This window comes from Aureococcus anophagefferens, assembly GCF_000186865.1.
Source record: "Aureococcus anophagefferens unplaced genomic scaffold AURANscaffold_1, whole genome shotgun sequence".
Lineage (NCBI taxonomy): Eukaryota > Pelagophyceae > Pelagomonadales > Pelagomonadaceae > Aureococcus > Aureococcus anophagefferens.
The window spans coordinates 553,253-575,435 of record NW_008705561.1 but is presented as its reverse complement, the minus strand read 5'-3'; the positions used below and the strand labels follow the sequence as shown (position 1 = coordinate 575,435).

The 22,183-nt window shown below is 71.9% G+C and overlaps 5 protein-coding genes across 5 annotated transcripts; 4 read left to right on the top strand and 1 right to left on the bottom strand.

The window, feature by feature from the left end:
• Window positions 1–5,827: 5,827 nt before the first annotated feature.
• Window positions 5,828–6,082, top strand: AURANDRAFT_16655 (hypothetical protein; the record flags this gene model as incomplete). The annotated part of the gene is made up of 1 exon (XM_009034508.1): window positions 5,828–6,082. A coding segment is annotated over one exon (255 nt), but the record flags the coding sequence as incomplete, so codon positions are not given.
• A 1,181-nt stretch (window positions 6,083–7,263) lies between these two features.
• AURANDRAFT_18483 (hypothetical protein) lies at window positions 7,264–7,554 on the top strand (the record flags this gene model as incomplete). The annotated part of the gene is made up of 1 exon (XM_009034509.1): window positions 7,264–7,554. The coding sequence occupies one exon, from the start codon at window positions 7,264–7,266 to the stop codon at window positions 7,552–7,554; it is 291 nt and encodes a 96-aa protein (XP_009032757.1).
• A 4,054-nt stretch (window positions 7,555–11,608) lies between these two features.
• On the top strand, window positions 11,609–12,355 carry AURANDRAFT_18874 (hypothetical protein; the record flags this gene model as incomplete). The annotated part of the gene is made up of 1 exon (XM_009034510.1): window positions 11,609–12,355. The coding sequence occupies one exon, from the start codon at window positions 11,609–11,611 to the stop codon at window positions 12,353–12,355; it is 747 nt and encodes a 248-aa protein (XP_009032758.1).
• A 23-nt stretch (window positions 12,356–12,378) lies between these two features.
• On the bottom strand, window positions 12,379–13,212 carry TPI1 (hypothetical protein; the record flags this gene model as incomplete). Its single annotated transcript, XM_009033987.1, has 1 exon — window positions 12,379–13,212. The coding sequence occupies one exon, from the start codon at window positions 13,210–13,212 to the stop codon at window positions 12,379–12,381; it is 834 nt and encodes a 277-aa protein (XP_009032235.1).
• A 4,671-nt stretch (window positions 13,213–17,883) lies between these two features.
• Window positions 17,884–20,320, top strand: AURANDRAFT_18821 (hypothetical protein; the record flags this gene model as incomplete). The annotated part of the gene is made up of 2 exons (XM_009034511.1): window positions 17,884–18,005; window positions 18,100–20,320. Coding segments are annotated over 2 exons (2,343 nt in total), but the record flags the coding sequence as incomplete, so codon positions are not given.
• Between the last annotated feature and the right edge of the window lie 1,863 nt (window positions 20,321–22,183).

The window sequence follows — 22,183 nt, the reverse complement described above, 5'->3', positions numbered from 1 at the left end:
TAGGCCAAGCCGGAGAAGAGCGGCGGGTCCGGCGGCGCGTTCCCGGAAGGTGCTGCCGTGGAAGCGCGCTACCGGGGCAAGGGCAAGTTTTATCCGGGGAAGATCGCGAAGGACAACGGCGACGGCACCTACGACGTCGACTACGACGACGGCGAGAAGGAGTCGAAGGTCGCCGAGGCGCTCATCCGCGGCGTCGAGTCGAAGCCGGAGAAGAGCGGCGGGTCCGGCGGCGCGTTCCCCGAGGGCGCCGCCGTGGAAGCGCGCTACCGGGGGAAGGGCAAATTCTATCCCGGCAAGATCGCCAAGGATCAGGGCGACGGGACCTACGACATCGACTACGACGACGGCGAACAAGAGAAGGGCGTCGCCGAGGCGCTCATCCGCGGCGTCGAGTCCAAGACCGAGAAGCCGAGCGCCGGCGGTTCAGGCGGCGCGTTCCCCGTGGGCGGCGCGATCGAGGCGCGCTACCGGGGCAAAGGCAAATTTTATCCCGGGAAGATTGCCAAGGACAACGGCGACGGCACCTACGATGTCGACTACGACGACGGCGAGAAGGAGTCGAACGTCGCGGAGGATTTCATCCGAGGCGGAGAGTCGAAGCCGGAGAAGAGCGCGGGCGGCGCCGGCGGCGCTTTCCCGAAGGGCGGCGCGGTCGAGGCGCGGTACCGCGGCAAAGGTAAATACTACCCGGGCAAGATCGCCAAGGACAACGCCGACGGCACCTACGACGTCGACTACGACGACGGCGAGAAGGAGAAGGGCGTCGCCGAAGCGTTGATCCGCGGCGTCGAAACGAAGCCGGAGAAGCCGAGCGCTGGTGGCTCCGGTGGGGCGTTCCCGGAGGGCGGCGCGATCGAGGCGCGCTACCGGGGCAAGGGCAAGTACTATCCTGGCAAGATCGCCAGGGACAACGGCGACGGGACCTATGACATCGACTACGACGACGGCGAACAGGAAAAAGGCGTCACCGAGGAGCTCATCCGCGGCGTCGAGTCCAAGCCGGAGAAGGCGAGCGCTGGTGGCTCCGGTGGGGCCTTCCCCAAAGGTGCTGCGGTGGAAGCGCGGTACCGGGGCAAGAGCAAGTTTTACCCGGGCAAGATCGCTCGGGACAACGGCGACGGGACGTACGACATCGACTACGACGACGGGGAGAAGGAGTCGAAGGTCGCGGAGGCGCTCATCCGCGGCGTCGAGTCGAAGCCGGAGAAGAGCGGCGGCTCCGGCGGCGCCTTCGCCGAGGGCGCCAAGGTCGAGGCGCGATACCGCGGGAAGGGCAAATTTTATCCCGGCAAGATCGCCAAGGACAACGGCGACGGGACGTACAACATCGACTACGACGATGGAGAGAACGAGAAGCGCGTCGCCGAGGCGCTCATCCGCGGCGTCGAGTCGAAGCCGGAGAAGAGCGGCTCCGGCGGCGCGTTTCCCGAGGGCGCCGCCGTGGAAGCGCGGTACCGCGGGAAGGGCAAGTACTACCCGGGCAAAATTGCCAAGGACAACGGCGACGGGACTTATGACATCGACTACGACGACGGCGAGAAGGAGTCCAAGGTCGCGGAGGCGCTCATCCGCGGCGGCGAATCGAAACCCTCGAAGCCGAGCGCCGGCGGCGCCGGCGGCGCCTTTCCGAAGGGCGCCGCGATCGAGGCGCGCTACCGCGGCAAGTCGAAATACTATCCCGGCAAGATCGCCAAGGACAACGGCGATGGGACCTACGACATCGACTACGACGATGGGGAGTCAGAGAAGAAAGTCGCGGAGGCGCTCATCCGCGGCGGGGCGTCCAAGCCGTCGAAGCCGAGCGCGGGCGGCTCGGGCGGCGCGTTCCCCAAGGGCGGCGCGATCGAAGCGCGCTACCGGGGCAAGTCGAAGTGGTACCCGGGCAAGATCGGCAGGGACAACGGCGACGGCACGTACGACATCGACTACGACGACGGCGAACAGGAGAAGGGCGTCGAGGAGGCGCTGATCCGCGGCGGGGCATCGAAGCCGTCGAAGCCGAGCGCGGGCGGGTCGGGCGGCGCGTTCCCCAAGGGCGCCAAGGTCGAGGCGCGGTATCGGGGCAAGTCGAAGTGGTACCCGGGCAAGATCGCTCGGGACAACGGCGACGGCACCTACGACATCGACTACGACGACGGCGAGTCGGAGAAAAAGGTCGCGGAGGAGCTCATCCGCGGCGGCGCCGCCACGTCCGGGTCGGGCGGCGCGTTTGCCGTCGGCGCCGAGGTCGAGGCGCGGTATCGCGGCAAGTCGAAGTACTATCCCGGGAAAATCGCCAAGGACAACGGCGACGGGACGTACAACATCGACTACGACGACGGCGAGAAGGAGTCGGACGTCGCGGAGGCGCTGATCAGGGCGTCCGCTGCCACTGGATCCGGCGGCGCCTTCAAGGTCGGCGACAAGATCGAGGGCCGATATCGCGGCAAGTCGAAGTGGTACCCGGGCAAGATCGCCAAGGACAACGGCGACGGGACGTACGACCTCGACTACGACGACGGCGAGTCGGAGAAGGGCGTCGCGGAGGCCTTGATCCGGGAGGGGTTGGCCTTCTAAAATTCAACTTGCACGGAAACTTGCCAGTGGATTGGTTTTGACGTCGGCGAGTCTGGGCAGCCTTCCTGCGACATGGCAGCCCTGTGCCCCGAGCCCTTGGTCCCGCCGCTCGTCGACGTCCGCGCCTTCCACGACGCCTACGCCGGCGCCGACGGCGAGGCCGCGCGCGCGAAAGCCGCCGCCGAGGCGGCCCAGGCCTGCCGCAGCCACGGCCTCCTGGCTTTGCCGGCCTACGGCGGCATCGACGCGGCCGTCGTGGACGCGGCCTTCGAGAGCGTCGAGGCCCTCTTCGCGCTGCCGCTGGAGAAGAAGCTCGAGCTCGAGTACCGCGACGTGCGGGAGAACGTGGGCTACATCCGCCTCGGCAACGAGTCGCCGGATCCCAGACAGGCCGCGCCGGACCCGAAGGAGGTCTTCCAGTTCCAGCCGGGGAAGCGCAAGCTCCCGCCCTCCCTCGAGCGGCCCCTCGCGGCGCTCTTCAAGGACGGCGTCGCGGCGGGCAAGGCGACGCTCCGCTGCCTCGCGCGCGCCGTCGGGTCGGACGACGACGCCTTTTCGTCCGCCGTCGCGGAGCTCGACCAGTGCTCGCTGCGCGCCATCCACTACCCGGGCCCCGCGGCGCCGTCCTCGAGCCGCTGCGGCGCCCACAGCGACTTTGGGTTCTGCACGCTGCTTTTAAATCGCCGCGGCGGGCCCCCGGGCCTGCAGGCCGCGGCGCGCGCGACCGAAGCCTGGCGCGACGTCGTGCCGCCCGCGGGCGCCGCCGACGTCTTCGTCAACATCGGCGACATGCTCGCGCGGCGCACGAACGACGAGCTCTGCAGCACCTGGCACCGCGTCGTCGCGCCCGCGGACGCGGCCGAGGCCGCGCGGCCGCGCTTCGTCATCGCGCTCTTCGTCGACGCCGACAGCGCGAGCCCCCTCGCGGCCCTGCCCCAGTTCGTCTCGCCCGAGCGCCCGGCCAAGTACGCGCCAATCTCCGCGGGCGACTTCAAGGCCATGCGCCTCGCGGGGCAGACGACGACGGATCAGTAACTAGAAGATTAGCGGCTGGATCCAGAACGCGACGACCAGCCGGAACGGGCCGTCGGGCAGGGCCACCTGGCGCGTCTTTCGTTTCGCGCTGGAGATCGTGCAGTTCGCGGAGAACAGGCGCGTCAGAATGCCCGACGGCGGATGCGCGCGGCCGCGGTGGCAGAGGGCGCGCAGCACGAGGAGGCTCACGCGGGGCGGGTTCAGCTTCTTGCGAAGGTGGCGCTGGTACCTCGTCAGAACCTTCTCGGCAAGGGCAGGCGACGCCCCCGAATATGGTTCGAGGGGGAGGCTTTTCGTCGACTCGATGAGAGGTCGGGGGCCACTCACGCGCTTCATGTCACATAGTACCAGCCAGACGCGTCCAGGGTGATTCGGGGACCGGACAGTGGCGAACCTGGTGAATGAGGGTGCGAGGGGCGAAAGGGGCGGGCGCCGTGCGCGCGGCGTGTCAGACGCGGTGGACACGCTTCCTTAGTCGGAAGAAGCAACCGGTCTTTAGAGTTGCCCGTGAACACCCATCCCCAGTCACTAGGCGTGTGAGCTGCGGCGTCGCCATGTGTGCGGCCGATCCTCCATCATTGGGAAAGACTTGCATCATCGTATGATGGACGCCGTCCGTCACTTTCATTGCGTACCTGCGCGCGGGCGTCACCAACCGGGCCCGCCAAACGATTACGCACTGAGCAGGCTCGTCGAACGGGACTATCCCGGGATGTCTGCATTTTTTGCAGTCGAGGATCTGGACGATCGAAGGTGTCGCCGGCCCTCCCGCCGGCTCAACATTATTCAATATTCTTTCGAACGCGCCAGCGGTGGGTTCGATTGGTCTCGACAAATATGAGAGCCCGCGCTGCACGACGAGCGGCTGCGGGTCGAGCTCAGGCGCGGCCATGCCGACTTGCTTCACAATGATGTCAATGGTCAAAGTTTCTCCCTCGTTGCAGGGCCAGCCCCGCGTCTGGGCTGGACTGTTCGAGCCGGCATCGGGCGTCGGACCGCAGCAATCGTCGCCGCGATGAACACCCTGCACGCCGCCGTCGTGACGTTCAACCTCGCGGAGCTAGAACCGGAGTACGGCGACATCCAGCGCATTACCAGTCGGCTCGAGCTCGAGCGCATGAGCCTGGTCTGCGTCGTCGCGCAGGAGCTCCACTCCCTGAGCCTCCGCGACATGGGCGGCGCCCAGTCGCAGCAGGCGCACCGGGAGAAGTGGGACGACTGCTGGGCCGAGGCGCTGGGCGAAAGCTTCGCGCGCCTCGCCGCGGCGTCGCTCGGCGCCGTGCGGACGTCCGTGTTCTGCCGCCGCGACGCGGGCGCGCGGGACGCGGAGGTCGACGTCGTCTACTGCGGCCTCGGCGGCCTGCTGGCCAACAAGGGCGCCGCGGCCGTGCGCTTCAAGATCCGCGACACGTCGCTGCTCTTCGTCGGCGCGCACCTCGCGGCCCACGCGAAGCAGGCCGACAAGCGGAACCGCGACTTCCACCGGATCAACTCGTCGCTCTTCCGGGGACGGCAGAAGCCGGCGAGCGACGCCGCCGCCGACGCCGCCGCCGCCGCCGCGGGGCTGCCCCTGCCGCCCGCCGACGCCGCGGCACGGCCCCTGTCGTCGCCCGCGGCCCCGCCGCCGCCGCCGCCGCCGACGGCGCCGGACGTCGCCGCGCGGCCCGTCGCGTCGCCGGAGGGCGCGGCGGCCCCCGTCGCCGCGCGGCCCGTGTCGTCGCCGATGCTGACGCCGCACCCGGCCGTCGCCGCGCGGCCCGTGTCGTCGCCGGCGACCGCGCCGGCCTGGGCCGCGAGCGACGCGCCGCCGAGCAGCCCCACGCGATTGATCGAGGCGCACGACCGCGTCGTCTTCGCCGGCGACCTGAACTACCGCCTCGCGGCGCCGCGCGGTGTCGTCGACGATCTGCTCGAGCGGAGCGGCCTCTGCCCCGCGGCCTTCGACCTGCCGCGGTTCCAGCACTACGACACGGCGACGCGCGCGTGGGTCGACTACGACCTCGCGGACGCGCGAATCATGGACGACGCGCTGAGGCGCGGCGCGGCCGCGGCGCCCCTCGCCTTCGCGCCCGGCTACGAGGCCCGCTTCGGCGCGAACGCCGTGTCCGCGCGCATGCCGACGCCGCCGCCGTCGGGCGTCGTCCAGGTCAACGCGGAGACGGGCAACACGCGCGTCGCGCGGCGCCGGCCGCCCGCGGCCGCCGACGCGTCCGCGCTCGACGAGCTGCGGGCGCTCGACGAGCTGCCCGCGCAGATCCGCGACGGCAAGGCCTTCGTCGGGTACGCGGAGTCGCCCCTCGCCTTCGCGCCGACGTACAAGGTCGACGTCGGCGCGGCCCACTACGACACGTCGCCGAAGCGGCGCGTGCCCGCGTGGACGGACCGCGTCCTCTTCTCGCCCGACGGCCTCGCGCCCTACGAGTACGACGCGGTCCCCGCCGCGGCCCACTCGGACCACCGGCCCGTCTTCGCCAAGTTCGCCATCATGATCGAGTAAGGTTTACGCGGCCATGATCGTCGCGAGGCGCGTGATGACGACGGAGGGGACGGGGTCCGGCGCGTCCGGCAGCAGGAGCGCCGCGAGGCGCCGCTCGAGGGGCGGCTCGTCGGCCGCGCCGGCGCCGACGGCGGCGAGCTGCTCGTAGGCGTCGCGGAGCGCGCGCATGTGGTCGCGGCGCTTCTCGACCTCGGCCTCGAGCGCGGCCCGGAGCTCCTCGAGGCGCGCGCGGCGCGCGGCGGGCCGCATGTCGTCGTCGCCGGCCGCGCGCCGCACGACGAGGTCGCCGCGGTGGTCGCGGTCCGGCACAGCGACGGGCGCGGGCTTGCGGGCCACGCGGAGGTCCGCGGCCTGCTCGTGCGCGTCGGCCAGCAGCGCGGCGAGCTTCCCGCCGTGGACCTTGTCGGCGCCGAGCTGGACCCTGCGCCGGCGCTGGGAGCCCGGCCGCTTCGCGCCCGGGGGCGCCGTCGGCCCGCCGCCGGCGAAGAAGACGGCCTCGAGGCGCGCCGCGGCCTGGGACGCGACGGACTTCCGGCCGACGTGGCGCCGCTTCGCGCCGGGCCCCTCGGGCTCCGCCAGCGCCGCGCCGCGGCGGCCGTGGAGGTCCCGGGGCTCGAGCACGCTCCTCACCATGGCCTTGCGCAGCACGACGACCTCCTCGCGCAGGCGGCCGAGGCTCATGAGCGTCGCCTCGTCTTCCGCGACGCGCACGGCGTGCCGCGCCTCCGCGGCCGTCACGCGCTCCAGCGCCGCGGCGCCGAGCTCCGCCTCGCGCTCGACCTCGCGCACGGCGCCGTCGACGACCTCGAGCCGCGCGGCGACGGACGCCGCCTGGGCGCTCGACGCGGCGGCCTCGAGGTCCAGGGCCCGCTGCGCCTCGTCGCGCGCGCGGAAGAGGTCGCTCTCGGCGAGGATGAGCGCCCGCCGCGCGCGCACCTGCTCGAGCTTCGCGCGGGCCAGCTCCGCGCGCACCTCCTCCTCGGCCAGGGCCGACGTCGCCATGGCTCGGAGATGGCAGCCCCCACCTCTCGAGATGAAACGCTAGCGGCACCTTCGCCTCAGGAATCTTGTTATAGGCAGCGCCAAAAACAGTCGTTCATCCGTCTCTCGCGGCTGCCCGCGCGCGCGCAGCGAGCGGCACCATGGCCGACGACAAGCCCATGGAGTTCGCGCACATGTGGGGGGCCCAGGTGCGGCTCCCCTGCGACATGGGAGATGACGTGCTCCGCGACGCCATCGAGAGCGTGCGCGAGGAGCTCAACAACCTCGAGGCGACGCAGGGCGACTGGGAGGGGCCCGCCGGCTCGGAGATCGTCGAGCGCATCAAGCGGAAATTCGACTCCAAGTGGAGCCCGAGCTGGCACGTCGTCATCGGCCGGTCCTACGGCTCCTTCGTGACGCACGAGACGAGGCAGTTCGTGTCGTTCAAAATCAACGACAAGGCCGTCATGCTGTACAAGGTCTAGGGCCGGGTCGCGGTCGTGCGTCGGCGGCGGGGCCCAGCGCGCGGCCCGGACGACCGCAGCGAAGTAACGACGCGGAAGATTTCGAGCGGCTTCTCGGGGCGGGGGAACGCGGGCGCGCGTCGCGGGTCGCGCCCGGGCCTCGAGGCGGCGTCGACGGAGCCGCGGAATTGGTGGGGGGTTTTGCGCGATTTTCGGCGGGTGCGCTTCCAGCTACCTTTCGCGACCGATGCGTCGCGGGCCGGATATGATTTGGCTGAAGCTGTTGTTGGTCTGTCATTGCCTTTGCCTCATCAAGTTTGTTGTGGCAATGGGCTCAGTGTGGCAATTGTGGCAAGGGGCTTTTAGCTGAGCCTCTTTTCGCCTCACCCTCTTCTCGCCTCGAGCGCTTCTCTCGCCATGGGCTGGAACGTGCGTCGCGTCCTGTCCTGGGAGCTCCAGGCGAGCGCGCTGCTCGTGGCGCTCTTCTCCGTCGGCATGCTGCGCCACAAGGTCGACCTCGACTACACGCTCCCGGAGCTCGTGGACCTCAGCCGCTACCCCATCGACGAGCTCCGCGGCGCCGCGGGCCGCGCGCTCGTCGCGCGCGCGAGGGAGGACCTGCGGACCACCGGGTGCGCGTCGTTCCCGGGCTTCCTCGGCGCCGCGGCGCTCGCGGACGCCGTCGAGGAGGCGGCGAGCAAGGCGCCGGCGGCCTTCGCGACGGACGCGACGCACAACGCCTACCAGCTGTCCACGAGCGACTCGAGCCTGCCCGAGGCGCACGTGCGCAACCTTCGGATGCGGACGCGCGTCGCGTCGACCGCGTACGACGAGCTCGCGGCCGACGGCGCCCTGCGCCGGCTCTACGCGAACGACGTCTTCCTGGACCTCGTCGGCGCCGTGACCGGCGCCAGGGTCTTTCGCCTCGACGACGCGCTCGGCGCCGCGTCGATCAACGTCTTCGAACCGGCGTGGGAGCACGCGTGGCACTACGACGAGAGCGAGTACACGGTCACGCTGAGCCTGCAGACCGCCGACGAAGGCGGGGCCTTCGAGTTCACGAAGCCCCTGCGGAACTCGTCGGACGACCTCGCGGCGGCGGCGACGGCGGCCGTGGTCTCGACGCACTCGACGTACGACGCGGCGCCGCGCGGCGGCGCCTCCGCCCCGGCCGTCTCCGCGGCGCCCTTCGCGCCGGGCACGCTCCAGATTTTCGCGGGGCGCTATTCGCTCCACCGCGTCGCGCCCGTGGTCGGCGCGTCGCAGCGCCTCGTCGCCGTTTTCTGCTTCGCGGACGCGCCGGGCTTCGCCAACACGCCCGAAGTCCAGGAGATGTTCTGGGGCAGGACTGCGTGACTGGTTGTCGACTAGGCGTTCCTAAGTGCGTGTCAAAATAACATATCCCGCCGGCGGGATATGGTAAACGCCGCTTCAACAATTGCACATGAGGCGTTGAAGTGGCTCGGCGCGTATGATGAAGTGATGATGAAGCGCCGCGGCCGCGCGGTGGTCGCGCAGGGGTCGAGCGAAGGGGTCGAGCTACGAAGCATCGTTAGCAGACGCGCGAGCATAGCGGATGTCCCCCCTCAGGGATTGGGCAACCGTTGACCTTCATCGACTTCTTCGTGGACTTCTTCATGGACTTCTTCCCACTAGTATTCGTGGCCGACAGGTAGTACTGGAGCTTGCAGGGCGCATAGCCGCGCGCCGCGTCTTTCGCCGTCCATTTTCCGTCGAAGTCGAACATCGCGGGCGGGCCCCGCGCGCCGCGCTTCGCCGCGGACACGAACGCGGCGCGGCCCATGTTCGAGCCCGAGTTCGCGGCGACGACGTCCGCCTCGGCGAGGAGCGCAATCGCGGCGACGAGGAACTGGCCGAAGGGCAGGCCCGCGCTCCGGAGCGCGGCGTCGACGTGGACGATGCGGACGCCGCGCGCCGCGGACGCGTGCACGAGCTTCGCGGCGAGCACGTCGTCTTGCGTCAACACGACCGCGACGTCGCCGCGCGCCGTGCGCTGGGCGAAGAAGTCGACCCACTCGGCGTCGTCGAACATCGTGAAGCCCGTCCTCTCGGAAAAGGCGTCATGAACGCGGTCGCCCCGGCGCACGTGGACGCCGAGCGCGACGCGCGTCTCCGCGGGCAGGTCGAGCGCCGAGCGCATCGCCGCGGTCGTGGCCCGGACCGCCGCGCTCGGGCGCCAGAGGACCTCGGTGAACGCGGCCAGAGCCTCGTACCGCGTCCAGTTCGCCGCGAGCGCGCGGAACGCGCCCGCGGCGCTCCGCGGCGCGCGCGAGGCCGCGCACGCGGCGTCGTCGACGGGCGCGAAGAAGCAGCCCATCGTCGCGTTGTTTTTCCCGCCGCCGCAGCCGCGGCCGTAGTCGTCGGCCGCGTGGCTGCGGGGCGAATTATGGACAGGGCGCGACGAAAAGTCCAGGCGCTTGCCCTTCGTCGCCGCGTCGAAGGCGAGCTGCGTCTTCTGGTTGATCTGCGAGAAGAGGCCGCTTAGGTGGGGTTTTGAATTGTCCACCGGGGCATCGCGGAGCGCGCAGAGGATGCCGAGCATCTCGTTGCCTTGCGACGATAGCTGAGGCCCGCGCGACAGCTCCGGCGCGCCGCTGCCGAGCGTGACGCCCGTCTCGGGCTTGTCCGCGGGCGTGGGCTCGTCCGCGGGCTCGGGCGTGGGCTTGGGTGAGACCACCCCACAGTCGCGGACACAGTCGCACACACTGTTGAGGCGACGGTGCTGCCCGACTTCCTTGCTCACGGAGTCCTCGAACGACGACGACGCGCGGAACGCCGCTACGGCTGCCTCCGCCGCCGCGAGGCGCTCGCGGAGGTCCTCGTTCTCGGCGCGCAGGTCCTTGTTCTGCGCGCGCGGGTCCTTGTCCTCGGGAACCGGCGCGGCCGCCGCGGCCGCCGTGGCGAAGGCGATCGCGCGGATGAGGTGCATGGTTGAATCTGCGGGGAAGTCGACGCGATCGGGACTTCGTCTCCGGAGCGAGCGACCTCGTCGTCGAGCGGAAAGACGGGTGGTCGTCGGAACGCGGGGCGGGGCTGACGGCTCGCGGATCGAAGACGACTTTCTTCGGCGACGAACGACCGCGGGCCACCGGCGCCGGGACCGCTTCCCCCGCCGGGCGTTCACGATGGTCGAGGCCATGCGGGGAGGGGGCGGCACGGACGCGCCGCGACGAACAGACCATCGAAACGAGTCGAGCTCGGTTCGCCGATTTTAGGCGCTTCGACGGGCCTCTTTTCGACGGTTGTCACTTCAGAGGGGGGCGTGGCGGGTCGCGCGGGGGGTGGCAGGGGTCTGGGGGCGGGAAACGGCCCTTTTCGGCGCGGGACATCGCGTTTAAGCGCTCGGGCCGCCCGAGGTTGTAGGGTCGCCGCAATCCACTACGACTCCAGCGGGCGACGTCGGCGGCCGCGTCGTCCTTGTTGCTATCGTAGTGATGGGAATCAAACGTGGAGACGCAGTAGCAGGTGCGGCCCGGGTCTTGCTGCTCTTTCCTGTCAGCGATTCGGCCAATATTGGTCAACGCCGACGCCTTCGCCGGGGGTTAGGTTGGCAGGCAGGGGGTCGGTAGGGGTACGGGCGCGCGAGTCTGCCCGTTTGGCGCGGTCGCGCTTCGAGCCCGCGCTGGCGCGTACTGCGCCGCGCCCGGCCGGCGCGCCGCGAAGCTCCGCGCGGCCCTCGACGCGCGGTCGCCGACGTTCCTCCGCCCGCGCGTCCACGCGCCGTCGCGCTGCGCGGGCGACGTCGAGTGCGGCCGCGAGGCCTGGTTCATCGAGGGCCGCGCCTTCTTCGACACTGCGGCGCATTCGATGCGCCCACGGTGCCGAGCGCCATCGTCGACCGCGGCACCGGGCCCCCGGGGACCGCTAAATTGGAATGTTTCTAATGTCAGGTGTATGTGTCTCGAATATGTTTGAGATGTTTAAAGGCGCTCGATCATTTCATCAGGTTCTAGTCCCACGTTAAAGCACCCATAATAATAATAATAGACACCCGCCAGCGCCTGATTCCTATGTTTGAAGTTCAAGTTGTAGCGTCCTAAAAACTGACTCTGCGATGGGCAGAGCTTTCCTTGCACTCGCGTCGCTAACGATAGCCTCCGCGCAGACGACGACGGCTTTCCTTGCACTCGCGTCGCTAACGATAGCCTCCGCGCAGACGACAACGGAGTGGCTCGTCTCCGAGTCGCCGCACTGGTATGCGATCACCCATGATCCCTTTTGCGACGAGCTCGCCGCGGGCACGCTGCCCAATGCGACGCTCACGCGCTACCTCGTGCAGGACCACAAGTTCCTCGACGCCTTCGTCGTGCTCCTGGCGTCGATGATCGCCCACGCGCCGACGCTCGCGGACCGCGTGCCCGGCGCGCAGTTTCTCGCGCTGATCACGGGCAAGGAGAACACGTACTTCGAGCGGTCGTTCGACGCGCTCGGCCTCGACGCGGCGGCGCGCGCCGCGCCGCCGGCGCCGGCGACGTCGGCCTTCATCGGCCTCATGCGGCGCGCGGCGGCGTCGGGCGAGCTCCACGCCATGCTCGCCGTGCTGGTCGTCGCCGAGTGGAGCTACCTGAGCTGGGGCGAGCGCGTCGTCCCGCGCGACGGCCTGTCGTTCTTGCACCTCGAGTGGATCGACCTGCACCGCGGCGAGTACTTCGCGGGCGTCGTCGCCTACCTGCGCGGCATGCTCGACGCGCTCGACCTCCACGCGTCCGAGATGGCGATCGCGAAGTCGTACTTCGACGACGCCGTCAAGTGCGAGAAGGACTTCTGGGACATGGCGCGCGGCGGCGAGGGCGAGCTCTAGCTTGTTTCACGGTTACAACTCCCCTAGCGGCGGAGCTTCTTGAGGAGGCGCTTCGTGCGCCACCAGCCCGTGCGCTCCGTGAAGCCGGCGATCTTCGCGAACGCGGCCGCGTCGAGCGACGCGCCGCCCACCAAAGCGCCGTCGACGTCGGCCATGGCCATGAGCGCGTCGATGGTCGCGGGCGTCACCGAGCCCCCGTACAACACGCGGCAGCCGTCGGCGGCTTCCCGCGAGTACATCGTCGCGAGGCGGCCGCGGATGCGCTCGTGGACTTTTTGCGCGACCTTGGGCGGGCACGTCAGCCCCGTGCCGATGGCCCAGACGGGCTCGTAGGCGACGACGACGCGCTCGAGCTCCGCGGCGGTGACGCCCGTGAGCGCCTTGCACAGTTGCACGGCGCAGACGTCGTCGGTGATGCCGAGCTCGTACTCCTCGCGCGTCTCGCCGATGCAGACCATGGGCGCGAAGCCCGCGTCGAGCGTCTTGCGCACCTTGTCCTTGACGGCGGCGTCGTCGTCGCCGAAGAGCGACCGGCGCTCGCTGTGGCCCGCGAGCACGTACGTGACGCCGCCGAGGCTCTCGAGCATGGGGAACGACGTCGCGCCCGTGAAGGCGCCCGCGTCCGAGAGCTCGCACGCGTCCTGCGCGCCGAGCGCCACGGCGCCTTGCGCGGCGTGCGCGACGGGCTCCAGGTAGGGCGACGGCGGGAAGACGACGACCTCGCGCTCGGGCGCCGCCGCGTGCAGGGCCGTCGCCAGCGCCACGGCGTCGTCCACGGAGGCCGGGTTGCACTTCCAGTTGCCAGCGATGAGAGGCGCGCGCAGCGCATCGCTGAGCACCGCGAGCGACACTACCATCGAGACGCGCAGCATCGTGGGACCGGTGCTGGACGACGACTGATTGGTGCTGGACGACGACGGCTGCCGCTCGATGTTGGAGCCAACTCAGCAGCGCGTTTACAAGCCTCAACCACTCTTCACATAAAACGGTGCCGCATCGTTGCAGCAAAAGTCGGGGAAGATGCGTCCTTACGCGGCGCTGGCGGGGGGTATGAGGCAGATCACGGCGACGGGCGGACCAGCTTCTCGGACTTGGCGAGGATGCGCTTGAGCGCGTCGTCGTTCTGGATGAGGCGGTCTTCGAAGGCGCCGTAGATCGCGCCGACGTTGAGCTGGTGGCGGACGACGTCGGGCGCGGGCGGCGGCGGCGGCGCGGCGTGCTTGGCGCGGTGCTTGGCCTGGCGGAAGGGCGACGAGGACGCCGTGACGGCGGCCGCGTACGCGTTGTGCCGCGGCGGCGGCCGCTCGGAGAGCTTCGGCGCGGGCCGCGGCGGCGGCGGCGGCGGCCGCTTCTTGGGGACGAGGGACGAGCCCGCGGCCTCGAGGCACTCCTGCGTGAGCTGGCTCACGCTCAGGTAGGGCCGGTCCACGGACGCGACCGCGCCCGGCGCGCCGTCGGACGCGAGCCACGCGCGCTCCCACAAGCCGTCGGGCGACGCCTCGAAGGCCTTCTTCTTGCGCTCGCGGCGCTTCTTCGCCGCGGCGCTCTCGGGCCGCTTGCCCGCGTCGAGGTCCGCCTCGTGGGCCGTCGCGCGGCGCCGCGGCGACGGCGGCGCCCGGGGCCGCGGCGCCGCGAGGCCCGCGAGCGGCGGGTACGCCGCGCGCGGGTCCGGCGCCGCCGACGAGCCGACGACGGGCGCGTAGGCCCGCGCCAGCGCGTCGCTCAGGTGCAGGTCGCTGTCCGCGGCGAGCATGGCGACGAGCGACGCGTCGAGCGCGGACCGCGGCGTCGCCGCCGCCGCGGGTTCCCGCGGCGCCGCGGCGCCCGCGGCGGCCGCGGGCTCGACGAGGGCGCGCGCCGCCGCGGCCCGGGGGCTGTCGGCCGCGGGCGCCGGCGCGACGCCCTTGGCGTCGCGGAGCGCGAGCTCGACCGCGCGCCGCGTCTCCGCGCGGCCGGACGCCATCGCGTCCTCGAGCGCGACGGCCGCCTCCAAAGCCTCCACGTCCCGGCGCCGCGCCTCGAGGGCGCGCCGCTCGCCGGCGGCGGCGTCGTCGAGGGACGCGCCCCAGGCCCGCGCCGTCGCCGCGCGCTCGACGGCGGCGACGCCGCCGGGCGAGAACGGCGGCGACCCCGGCGTCGACGGCGACGCGGGCGACGGCGGCGCGTCGGGCGCGCGGACGCGCGACGCGTCGACGCCGCGGAGGATGGTCGCCTCGAAGGCCGGCGCCGCCGCGTCGAGGGTCGAGTAGGGCCGCGCGGCCGCGTCGAGCGGCTCGTTCGCCTCCGCGGCCGCGTCGAGGATCGCGTCGCCGTCGTCCTCGAGCGCCACGGCCAGCGCGGCGTCGCGCGCCGCCGCCAGCGCGGCGGCGCGGTCCGCGTCGTCGACGGCGGCCTTGGCGGCGTCCAGGGCGTCGTCCTCCGCGTCCTCGAGCGCGACGCGCGCCGCCGCGGCCTCGGCCGCGTCCGACGCGGCCTTCGTGTCCTCGCAGGCCTCGACGAGCACGTCCTCCGCGTCCGCCAGGCTCACGGCGCGGGCCGCGTCCTCGGCGGCGTCCGACGCCGCCTTCGTCGCCGCCGCGGCGTCCAGCAGGTCGTCCTCGGCGTCCTCGATCTCGACGGCGACGGCCCGGGCGACGCAGGCCGCGCGCGCGTCGACGGCCTCCCAGTCCGTGGGCTGCTCCGCGTCCGGCGGCTTCTCGATGTCCTCGACGTAGTCCAAATCGGCCTCGACGAGCACGTAGTCGGACTCGTCGCTCGCGGTGTCGGCGCACTCCTCGGCGTAGTCCGCGGGCGAATCGGGCAGGTCGCCGACGGGGGACTGCGCCGCGGCGACCATGCGCGCGATCTTGTCGTCGCCGCCGGGCGACGCCGGCGCGGCCCCGGCGCCGTCGCCCGCGCCCGCGAGCATCGCGAGCACGTCCGCCTCCGCGAGCTCCGGCCTCGCGACGGCCGCGAGCTCGCCGGCGACGGTCGCGGCGGCGGCGCGGATGGTCTCGTGGGCGGCGCGCGACGGCGTCTCCGCGGCCAGGGGCGGCGGCGGCGCGGCGAGCACGGGCACGGCGCGCGGCTCCGCGTCCGGGAGCCTCGCGCGCGCGCCGCGGCGCCGCAGCAGCGCCGCGTCGAAGGGGCTCGACGGCTCGCCCGCCGGGCTCCCCGGCGCCGCGGTCGCGCCGCGGCGCCGCTCGAGGAGCGCCGCGTCGAAGGGGCTCGACGGCCCCGCGTCGCGGCCCCGGTACGGCTCGGGGGACGGCGCGCCCGGCGGCGGCGGCGCGCCGCGGCGCCGCTTGAGCAGCGCGGCGTCGAAGGGGCTCGACGGCGCGCCGAAGTCGCCGTCGAAGGGCACGGGGCTCGGCGCGTCGGGCCGGATGGGCTCGAAGGGCGGCGGCGGCGGCGCGGCCGCGTCGCCCCCGGGGAACTCGCTCTTGCGCCGCAGCAGCGCGGCGTCGCGCGGGCTGCTCGGCTCCTGGAGGCACTCGAGGAAGCGCGCGACGGGGCTCAGCGGGCCCGCGGGCGACCCCGTCGGGAACTGGAGGCTCGTCTTCTTCCGCCTCAGGAGCGCGCTGTCCTGCGGCGACGACGGCTCGGCGAAGGCCTCGTCGACGACTTTGCCCACGGGCGACGCGGCCACGGACCGCAGGCTCACGGGCGACAGCGCGTCGGCGCCCGCCGCGTCCGCCTCCGGCGGCGGCGGCACCTCGACCTGGAGCTGCTGCCGCTTCCGGTTCCGGTACGCGTCCGCGGGCGCGACGCGCGCCATCTCGCGCGGCGGCGCCGCCGCGGCCGGCGCGCCGTAGGGCTGGCAGCCGGCGGCGGCGCCGGCGGCGACGAGGCGCGGCGCGAGCCAGGCCGCGAGCGCACCGGCCCGCGACGCGTCGGCCTCCCCGACGGCCGTCACGAGGCAGGCCTCGCCCTTGCCCAGGACGCCGAGGATGAGCCAGGAGCAGTCGCCCCGGGCGCACTGCGGCGAGTTCAGCGCCACCCAGAGGTCGTCGGCCGTCGACGACTCCGTCAGGGCGACGACGATCATGGGGCCCTCGGGCGTCGGCGGCTCCGCCATGGTAGCGAACACCGACGACGCCGTTTGCCGCGGGTTGATGACCTGCGTCTAACTTTTTATTCTGCCACAAGCGGGCGGCGAGCCGCTAGAGACGGGCCCCTGCACGACGGTCCGGCCCCGGGACGGGGGCCGGGGACGGCGGGCACGGGGGTTCCGGCACGGTAAATGCGCTCCGGGCACGCGGCCCGGCACGGGCCCGGCACGCGGCACGGCACTCGGCACGGGCCCCCGGGCACGGGCCGGGCACGGGCCACGCGGCCCGGCACGGGCCCGGCACTCGGCACGGGCCCCGGGCACGGGCCGGGCACGGGCCGGGGAGGCCCGGCACGGGCCCGGCACGGGGCCCCGGGCACGGCCCGGGCACGGGCCGGGGACGTGGCCGGGGACCGCGGCACGCACCGTCGCGCAGGGGCCCCTCTAGAGTCTGGACGCTTCGCGAGGTTCGACGCGGACTAAATCTAGCCTGCTAGTGCGATCGCGACACCGCACATGGCGCTTCTGCACCGAAGCAACCGCGCCGTCCCCACAAAAACACCCGCAGCCCGACTTCGTCCGATTCGTTAACAACCGCGCGCGGCCTCGCGCCGCGGCCTCGCGCCGCGGCGCCGTCCGCGACCGGCCCGAGCACCCGCCTCACAGGAGGCCGAGGTCCGCGCCGAGGGCCGGGATGGCGTTGCCCAGCGACGACAGGATGAGCAGCGCGGGCAGGATCGACAGGTCGAGGCCGCCGATCGGCGGGATGAGGCCGCGGAAGAGGTTGAGGAAGGGGTCCGTGACGACGAAGAGGGGCTGGAGCAGGGGCTGGCCCTGGGCCTGGGGGAACCACGAGAGCAGGATGCGGCCCGTGATGAGCGCGTTGTAGATGCCGAGGAAGTTGATGAAGCCGCCGAGCGTGACCATCTCGACGACGCTGTCGCCGGGGATGACCTGCGAGCGGTGTCATGCGCGTCGCGGCAGACGATGCGGCGACGCGGGAATCGTGCCGCGTGCAGCGCCGTGCTCGAGGGCGCCGCGGGCGTCGACGGCGGCGCGCGCCGGGCCTGTGGCAATTTTATGCGTGTTTTGCGTCGGCGCTGCGCGTTTTTTCGCACCGTGGACGTCGGCGCGAGGCTGCGGCGCGCGACCGGCTGGAAGGATGCGACGCTCGCGACGAGCGCGGCGCAAACGAGGGTGCGAGACAGAGGCATAATGTGGTGCGCTGGCGGCGATCCCTTTGTCCGGAGCTCGCTTGCAGCCATGTTTCCCCGGGTGCTCGAGCCCGACTTGCCGGCGGCCGCCGCGCTCGAAACCTTGATCAACCGACTGCATTGTCGGGTCACGGCGACCGTCGCCGCGGGCCGGCGTCCGTAGACGCGCAGTCTCAGCGCGCCTCGTCGCCCGACAGCGCCTCGCGCCGCGCCGCGCCTGCGGTCGGTCGGAGGCGCCCGGCGGCTTTCCGCGGCCGTTCGCAGCGGATACTATGGCCGGCTACATGAATCACAGCACGAACTGGAGCTCGTCGGACGTCGGCGGGCTCTGCTGGGTGTCGGATCCGGCGCAGGCCTACATCGAGGCCAAGGTCACGTCCGTCGGCGGCGGCCGCGTGACGGCGGCGTCGAACGACGGCCGCGACTTCGACGTCGACCTCGAGCTGCCGCTGAAGCCGCCGAGCCGGAAGCAGAAGGAGGCGCCGCGCCGCGTGCTGCAGCGCGTGCCCCTCACGTCGAACAACGGCGCGTCGGCCCGCGTCCCTTGGACTAGAAAACGCGCGTCACCCGAAGCTTGTAGGCGTCGACAACATGGACAACCTGAGCACGCTGCACGAGGCCGCGATCCTCGACAACATCCAGCACCGGTTCCGCATGGACCTCATCTACACGAACACGGGCCCCATCCTCATCGCCATGAACCCCTTCAAGTGGCTGCCCATCTACGGCGACGACGTCATCGGCCGCTACCACGGGAGGCCCTACGGCGCGTTGCCGCCGCACTGCTACCAGGAGGCCGAGGACGCGTTCACGAGCCTCCAGCGGACGCGCAAGAACCAGGCCATCGTCATCTGCGGCGAGTCGGGCGCGGGCAAGACGGAGACGACGAAGTTGATGTTGCACTACCTCTCCGTGGCGTCGAAGCGCACGTCCGCGCGCCGCGAGTCCGGCGCGGAGCCGGGCGCCGGCGGCCCGACGATCGCCGAGCGCATGGTCGCGTCGAACCCGCTCCTCGAGGCCTTCGGCAACGCGAAGACGCTGCGCAACGACAACTCGAGCCGCTTCGGCAAGTTCACGCGCTTCGACTTCGCGATGAATAGCGCGGTCATCAACGGCGGCCACATCGAGAATTTACTCTTGGAGAAGGTCCGCGTCGTCGAGCAGGCGCCGGGCGAGCGCAACTACCACGTCTTCTACCAGCTCTGCCGCGGCGCGGCCAAGGGGTTGTTGGAGGGCGCCGCGGGCATGGGCCTCGCGGGCGCGGCCCTCGAGCCGGCGAGCCACGGCTACTCGAGCGGCTGCGCGGACGTGGCCCACCTCGACGACGCGGAGGAGTTCCAGGCGACCGTGGCCGCGCTCGACGCGCTCGGCGTCCGGGCCGACGAGCGCGAGCGCATCTTCCGCGTCGCCGCGGCGGTGGCCTGGCTCGGCGACGTGACCTTCGTCGAGGCCGCGGACGACGGGTCCGCCGTGGCGCCGGGCGACGAAGCTTTAGCCCAGGCCGCCAAACTCCTCGGCGTCGACGCGGCGAAGCTCGCCGCGGCCCTCGTCGTGCGCGTGCGCGAGATCCACGGCGGCGAGACCGTGACGTCGCTCAACGACGTCGCCGCGGCCACGGGCCTGCGCAACGCGCTCGCCAAGGCGACGTTCAGCCGCCTCTTCGACTGGCTCGTCAGTCGCGCGAACGCGGCGTTCGACGTCTCCGGCGGCAAGGAGACGCAGTTCATCGGCGTGCTCGACATCTTCGGCTTCGAGGACATGCACAGCAACGGCTTCGAGCAGGTCTTCATCAACACGACGAACGAGATGCTCCAGAAGGTCTTCAACGACATCATCTTCAAGTCCGAGGAGGACGAGTACACGCGCGAGCAGATCGACTGGGACAAGACCGTCTTCCCGGACAACACGCCCTGCATCGAGCTCCTGTCGAAGCGGCCCAACGGCATCCTCCGGCTCCTCGACGGCGAGTGCCTCCGCGGCAACGCGGCGTCCGACGGCGCCAAGTTCGCGGCCAAGGTCAACAAGGCCCACGGCGGGTCGCCCTTCTTCGAGGTCTGCGGGCCGGCGTCCGTGTGGCGCCGCAACGACGGCACGCGCACGTCCGAGGAGGACTTCCTCGTGCACCACTTCGCGGGGCCCATCGTCTACACGGTGTCGAACTTTGTGGACAAGAACCGCGACGCACTGTTCGGCCACGTCTACGACGTCCTCGCCGGCTCGTCGGCGCCCGTCGTCGCCGCGTGCTTCCCGCCGCGGCCCGCGGCGGAGGCCGCGGCGAAGATGACCGTCGCGAACAAGTACCTGGGCCAGCTCAACGCGCTCGTCAACGTGCTCCGCGAGTCGTCGTCCCGCTTCGTGCGGTGCATCAAGACCAACGAGGACAAGCTCCCGGCGAAGCTCGACAAGCCGTCGGTGCTGCGCCAGCTCGTGTGCTCGGGCGTCATGGCGGCGCTCGAGGTGCGCCGCGCGGGCTTCCCGACGCGCGTGCTCTACCGCGAGTTCGTCCGCGACTTCCGCGCGTTCACGCCGCGCGGCGCGGCGCTCGTGGACCCCAAGGCCCTCGCCGCGGCGATGATGAAGCACCCCCACGTCGCCGAGGCCGTGCCGGCGTCGGCCTACCGGTTGGGCGTGTCCAAGCTCTTCATGCAGTCGGAGGTGCTCTACAAGCTGCAGTCGATCAAGAACGCGATGCTCTACCCCTTCGTGCGCCGGCTCCAGCGCTGGTGGATCAAGCTCCAGGGGTCCATCCTCCAGCGCAAGCTCAAGCGCTGCCAGCACGTCGTCGCCTCCGCCAAGACGGAGGCGTCCATCAAGGGCGTCGCGGCCGTCGAGTACGTGCTCAACGCGCTCGCGGCCGCGGCCGCCGCGGGCGACGGCGCGGCCGCGGCCGTCGGCGCGGGCAAGGCCGGGCCCGCGGCCGAGGCCATCGCGGCCTTCCGCGCGGCCGCGGACCGCTGCGCGTCCGTCGTCGAGGCCGCGGTGAAGCAGAAGGAGGAGGCGTACCGCATCCGCGCGGAGCTGCTCTCGGAGATCGACGGCGCGAACGAGCGCTGCGGCGCGCTCAAGACGACGGCCAACGAGCTTTATGATCCTGCCGACTCGAAGGCCTTACTGGCCGTCGCCGCGGGCGCGGAGAAGGCGCTCGCGGAGTGCCGCGTCGAGCTGCTCACGGTCGCGAACTCCTGGGATCGGGGCACGCTCGCCATGTCCGCGTCCCAGGGCCCGCACACGCTGCGGCGCGCGGGCACCATGGCCTCCATGGCGAATTTGATCGCTCAGCCCGCGGAGACGTCCGCGGAGCAGCGCCGGCGGCGCCTCGACGACGCGCTCAAGGTCGTCCGCGACGGCGAACTCGCGGCGGCCGCGTACCTCGAGAAGAAGCGGCGCATGGACGAGGCGCGCGCGGAGTTCCAGGCGTCCCTCGACCTCGCGTCCGAGCGCCTCGGCGCCATCCAGGTCGAGGTCTTCATCATCGCGGGCATCCGCACCGTGTCCGACGCCGTCGTCGGCGCGCGCGACGCGATCTTCGCGGCGCAGAAGGCGCTCCAGGCCGTGGACCCGGAGCCCTGCAAGGCCGCCGTCGCCGACGCGACGCGCGCCGTCGAGGCGGCGCTGGCGACGGCCCAGCGCGAGGCCGCGCGCGTCGCCGCGCTCGTGACGCTCGACGAGTCCGAGAAGTGCCTCGCGGAGATCGCGTACCAGGCGCAGGACGCCGGCTTCGAGGCGCGCATGGCCGACTCGTCCGCGCTCGCCGAGGCGGCCATCGCGACGGCGCGCGGCGCCTGCGCCTACCCCGACGTCCAGGTGCTCCAGGCGTCGACGCAGCGCGCCGTCGACGCCGTCAACGCGTGCGGCGAGCTGCTCGAGCGCGAGATCGCGCGGAAGAAGGCGCAGGAGAAGGCGCGCTTCAACAAGCTCCTCGGCCGCTTCCAGAAGATGGACGAGCAGAACTCGGGCGGCGCGCTGCCCAACTTCGCGCGCCAGGGCTCCAAGAACGCGAAGCCCCTCTTCAAGGTCCGCCGCGTCGCCGAGCAGACCGAGGACGTCTCCGGCGTCGGGCCGTCGTCGGACGTCGCGCCCGCGTCGCCGCCGCCCCCCCGCAAGAAGGCCCTCGCCTTCGCGGCGACGCCGCCACCGCCCGCGCCGCCGGCGACGCCGGCGGCGCCGCCCTTCAGCGCGGGCGGCGAGCCGCCGGAGACGCCGTACACGCCGGGCCCGCCGCCGCCGCCGACGCCCGCGGGCGGCCACACGCTCGAGACCTGGATCGCGGCCAAGAACCTCGGCAAGTACGAGGCCCAGCTCCTCGACCTCGCGGGGGACCTCCACGACCTCGTCGAGATGACCGACGACGACGCCGCGGAGCTCATCGCCGAGTGCAAGATGCCCAAGCTCGCCGCGCGCCGCTTCAAGAAGGCGCTCATCGAGCTCGGCGCGTCCGTCGCGCCCTAGGGCGCGGCCGGCGCGCGCGAAGCCGCCACCAAGGGCGGGGCCGCGCGCGCCTCTAAGCGGGGGGATGCCTGTGCGATTCCTGTAAGTATTCTTGCGCGGGCAGAAGGACTGGCAGACTGCAACCCGGCATCAATG